The sequence below is a fragment of the Penaeus vannamei genome, chromosome 25, assembly GCF_042767895.1.
Source record: "Penaeus vannamei isolate JL-2024 chromosome 25, ASM4276789v1, whole genome shotgun sequence".
In the NCBI taxonomy this organism is placed as follows: domain Eukaryota; kingdom Metazoa; phylum Arthropoda; class Malacostraca; order Decapoda; family Penaeidae; genus Penaeus; species Penaeus vannamei.
In genome coordinates this window covers 25951250-25956249 of record NC_091573.1, presented here as the reverse complement: position 1 = coordinate 25956249, position 5000 = coordinate 25951250, and the positions used below count along the sequence as shown (strand labels likewise).

The 5000-nt window shown below is 39.4% G+C and overlaps 1 protein-coding gene across 1 annotated transcript in view; it reads right to left on the bottom strand.

Moving 5' to 3' along the window:
• Positions 1 to 1181: 1181 nt before the first annotated feature.
• Positions 1182 to 5000, bottom strand: part of LOC138866408 (uncharacterized PPE family protein PPE24-like) — a 6321-nt gene continuing 2502 nt past the window's right edge. Inside the window, exons 2-5 of the mRNA XM_070138947.1 lie at positions 4651 to 4818; positions 4354 to 4409; positions 4108 to 4147; positions 1182 to 1576 (exon numbers count right to left, since the gene is read on the bottom strand). Of these exons, the coding sequence (XP_069995048.1) occupies positions 1182 to 1576; positions 4108 to 4147; positions 4354 to 4409; positions 4651 to 4818 (659 nt within the window). The remainder of the gene's footprint in view (positions 1577 to 4107; positions 4148 to 4353; positions 4410 to 4650; positions 4819 to 5000) is intronic.

Below are 5000 nucleotides of genomic sequence, written 5' to 3'. Positions count from 1 at the left end.
TACAATGTACCAAACTTATCACCCCAGTAAGATACAATAAAAGCTAAAGGAACCAGGAACGAACACTAATGCACTCTACATCATGTTATTATGAGTTAAAATGCGCTGGAGGTGAGTACGAATGTATTAGGTATTGAATGAAAGGATTTGGAAAGTATTGGAGTTCGTCTCTAGTCCGTGTACTTATACGCTTTTGTTGTTTGTTTGTTTATTTGCCTGACTGGACTAGCTTGGGTACAATCAAGGTGTATAAATATAGGTTTATGCTAATTCGGTCTGTTTCTGTTTTCCTTATATAACCAAAAAAAAAATGGTACACACACATAGACGAACAGGAAAAGACAAACATGTACATAGAGACATAGAGAAAGAGGGGGGGCGAGAGTGTGAGAGAGAGAGAGAGAGAGAGAGAGAGAGAGAGAGAGAGAGAGAGAGAGAGAGAGAGAGAGAGAGAGAGAGAGAGAGAGAGAGAGAGAGAGAGAGAGAGAGAGAGAGAGAGAGAGAGAGAGAGAGAGAGAGAGAGAGAGAGAGAGAGAGAGAGAGAGAGAGAGAGAGAGAGAGAGAGAGGGAGGGAGGAGGGGAAACGAGAGTTAGAAAGAGAAGGGACGAGAGCCAGAGAGAGAGAAAGAGAGAGAGAAAGGGATGGTACGAAGAGAGAAAGGTAATAAAAAAGTAAAAGAATATAAACAGCCATTTTTATGATCAATAGAGTTGAAATGTTACTTGACTTTCGATATCAAACAATCGAAAATCACTATTTTATGCTCGTTCATATTCCCGATGACTGATGTCTATTATAGATAAAACCACAGTTTTTCTTCTCTCTCTCTCTCCTCTCTCTCTCTCTCTCTCTCTCTCTCTGCTGTAACTCAATCTCTCTCTTAATCTCTCTCTCTCTCTCTCACTATCTCTCTCTCTCTCTGTAGCTCTCTCTCTCTCTCTCCCTCTCTCTCTCTCTCTCTCTCTCTCTCTCTCTCTCCCCTCCTTCCCTCCCTCCCTCCTCTCTCTCTCTCTTACATAAATAAGGACACCTTTTTTCTTTCCCTAATTAATGTCCTCTGTATTTTTTCTTCGTCTTTTTCATTATATATTCTTGATATTTTGTTATGGTGGATCGAACACCTTTCCCCGTTCTTTCCTATACACAGGAGCATAATTTATTGTGTTATTTCTGGTGTTGTTTATGTTGTTATTTCTGGTGTTGTTATTCCTGGTGTTGTTATGTCTGGTGTTGTTATTCCTGGTGTTGTTATGTCTGGTGTTGTTATTTCTGGTGTTGTTATGTCTGGTGCTGTTATTTCTGGTGTTGTTATGTCTGGTGTTGTTATTTCTGGTGTTGTTATGTCTGGTGCTGTTTTTTCTGGTGTTGTTATTTCTGGTGTTGTTATGTCTGGTGCTGTTATTTCTGGTGTTGTTATGTCTGGTGTTGTTATTTCTGGTGTTGTTATGTCTGGTGCTGTTATTTCTGGTGTTGTTATGTCTGGTGTTGTTATTTCTGGTGTTGTTATGTCTGGTGCTGTTATTTCTGGTGTTGTTATGTCTGGTGCTGTTATTTCTGGTGTTGTTATGTCTGGTGCTGTTATTTTTGGTGTCGTTATGTCTAGTGTTGTTATTTTTTGTGTTGTTTCTGGTATTATTTATTTGTTATTTCTGGTGTTATTTCTGGTGTTGTTATTCTTGGTGTTGTTATCTTTTATGTTATTTCTGGTGTTATTTCTAGTGTTATTATTGTCCATTATGTGTTAATAATGAGGCACAGCCACGATAATAAAGGAAGTAAAACATCATAAGCTATTGAGCTAAACTAAGATCCTAAAAAAAAAGATTTAGTACTATTTGAAGTGTCATTTGTGTGTGTGTGTGTGTGTGTGTGTGTGTGTGTGTGTGTGTGCGTATGTGTGTGTGCGTGTGCGTGTGTGTGTGTGTGTTTGTGTGTGTGTGTGTGTGTGTGTGTGTGTGTGTGTGTGTGAGTGGGTGTGCGTGTGTGTGAGTGGGTGTGCGTGTGCGTGAGTGGGTGGGGGTGTGTGTGAGTGGGTGTGCGTGTGTGTGTGCGCGTATGTGTGTGAGCGTTTGCGTGTGTGTGTGTGTCTTTGTGTGTGTGTGTGTGTGTGTGTGTGTGTGTGTGTGTGTGTGTGTGTGTGTGTGTGTGTGTGTGTGTGTGTGTGTGTGTGTGTGCGTATGTGTGTGTGCGTGTGCGTGTGTGTGTGTGTCTTTGTGTGTGTGTGTGTGTGTGTGTGTGTGTGTGTGTGCGTGTGTGTGTGTGTGTGTATGTGTGTGTGTATGTGTGTGTGTGTGCGTATGTGTGTGTGTGTGCGTGTGCGTGTGTGTGTGTGTGTTTGTGTGTGTGTGTGTGTGTGTGTGTGTGTGTGTGTGTGTGTGTGTGTGTGTGTGTGTGTGTGTGTGTGTGTGTGTGTGTGTGCGCGTATGTGTGTGTGCGTGTGCATGTGGGGGTGTGTCTTTGTGTGTGTGTGTGTGTGTGTGTGTGTGTGTGTGTGTGTGTGTGTGTGTGTGTGTGTGTGTGTGTGTGTGTGTGTGTGTGTGTGTGTGTGTGTGTGTGTGTGTGTGTGTGTGTGTGTGTGTGTGCGTATGTGTGTGTGTGCGTGTGCGTGTGAGAGAGAGTTTATGCATGCTTACAGTAGTGCAACTAAATAGACAATATACATATCATAAATCGACGCAAATCATATGTATTTCCACATACAAATCAACAGCTGATGACATGACAAATGTACCAATAACTGCAAGAATATAATATAATCAATACCTCTTAAAACAGACAAACAAACACTCACCCCCACAGAGAATTACAAATCTCATGTCACAGTAAATGTTTCCACACGACTTATTCAAGCAATTAAAGTCGTTTTCGATATCAGATGACCATCAAGTGACATGACAGGGTATCTTCATAATGTCATTTATTTTGGACTGGGGAGAGAAATTATACTTTACTGAGCAAGTCGACTCAGTTTCAAGATCAAACGAAGATATCTTTTTCATCTTCAGAGGACAGGTGGAGTGAAGAACTAAGATGACGATAAGGAATAAAGATAATGATAATGATAATGAGACGGATAATAATGGAAAAGAAATTAAGATAAAAGAACTAAGATAATGATAAGGAATAAAGATAATGATAATAATGAGAATGAGAAGGATAATAATAGAAAAGAAATTTTAAAAAAGACATAGAGAACTAAATGCAAAAAAACATACACGAAATATCTAAAAATAAAAAAGACAACAATTCATCTTATATGCAAATCATCGATATCCACCTATAATGACCGCCTCTTACCCACGATGCTTCACTAAGGAGCTGAACAGAAAGCGTCTGATTCTCCCATAATAAAATATTCATAGACTGAACTTCCTCCTTGTTTCGCTTCGATCATTGAAGATTTCGGGACTACGTTGCAAAATATTCGTCCTCTGTGATACAAAGTGATCTCGTCGCTTTGGATGTCTTTTCTTCTGTTCTAATTTCATCTATTGTTATTTCACGATCGGATTATCGTTAGTGATATTCATTGTAATAATTTTCATTATTCAATGGCAAAAACTTTATCATTATGATTATTATTGTTATAAATTAAGATTATCTGTTATCACTATTATCTTTTCTGTTACTATTATTATGATCATTATTATCTTTATCATCATCGTCAGCGATTAGTATTAGTATTCATATTTTTATGATCATTATCATTATCATCATTATCATTATCATCTTTATGATTATCATCATCATTTTCATCATCATTGCTTTTTCACCGTTATTGTTAGTAATCATTACTGCCATTATTGTTACTGTTGATGTTCCTTTCGTTTTTATTGTTAATATTACTCTTACACTCATTATCATCACCATCATTATTACCAGCACCATTATCACTAATATTAACTTCATTAATGTTAATGTCACTATCACCACCATCACTAACAGTCAATTTGACAACACAATAAAGAGAAAAAAAAATCACGAAACTTATATTTCACCAGAAAAAAATAATCAGTAAACAAATATTTATTCACCAAAGGAAACGAAACAAATATTTCACTCGTAAAAAAAAAAAAAAAAAAAAAAATGATAAACAAATATCTTACTGGCAACTGCCTTGACCCGCCTGCCGCTCGGTGCTGCCACCTGGGAGCGGCGCGAGAAGTTAGCTTATTACAACTTGTGCCGTTTGTAAAATTCGCACATTTTTTCGCGTCCAAGTAATTTTCGCGGACTGGGAGACGATTGAAGGGAAGAGGAGGGGGGGAGAGGGGGATATATTAGGGGGGGGGGTATTTGTGTTGAAAAGGAGGGAAGAGATATAGCTGGGTGGGTAGAGGGGAGAGACATACCTGGGGGGGGGGGATATACCCAGGGAAGATATAATCGAAGAGAGAGAAGATATACCCTGAGGAAAATAGATATACCAGGGGGGAAGAGATATACCCGGAGGAGGGGCGAACATATACTCGAGGAAGGGGGGGGATATATCCGTTGAGGGAGGAGATATACACGGAGAATAGATATACTTAGAGTGGGTGAAATATACCCAGATGAGGAAATATATACTTAGAGGAGGAGAAATATACCCGGGGCAGCATCGATACACCAACGAGAGGAAATATATACCTAGAGGGGGAGAAACATACCCGAGGGAGCAGAGATATACCAGCGAGAGGAAAGATATGCCCAGAGGGGAGGGATATACCCGGGAGGAGTAGTGATTTGCCAGCGAGAGGAAAGGTATACCCGGATGAAGAGAGATATACTGGAGTTTTTAGCTTGATACCGGAGTGTAGGGAAGGAGACCTCTTTGCCTGAATTCGTTATTTTGAAAAGAACAATGAAAAATGAACTTTCCATTACCCGTATCATTTTTTTTTTTTTTTTTTTTTGGGGGGGGAGGGGTTCAATCTTGGGAAATCTTTTTTTTTTGGGGGGGGGGAGGAAAGAGGTTCAATATTTGGTAATCCTATCTTTTAGTGGGGAGAGAGGTTCA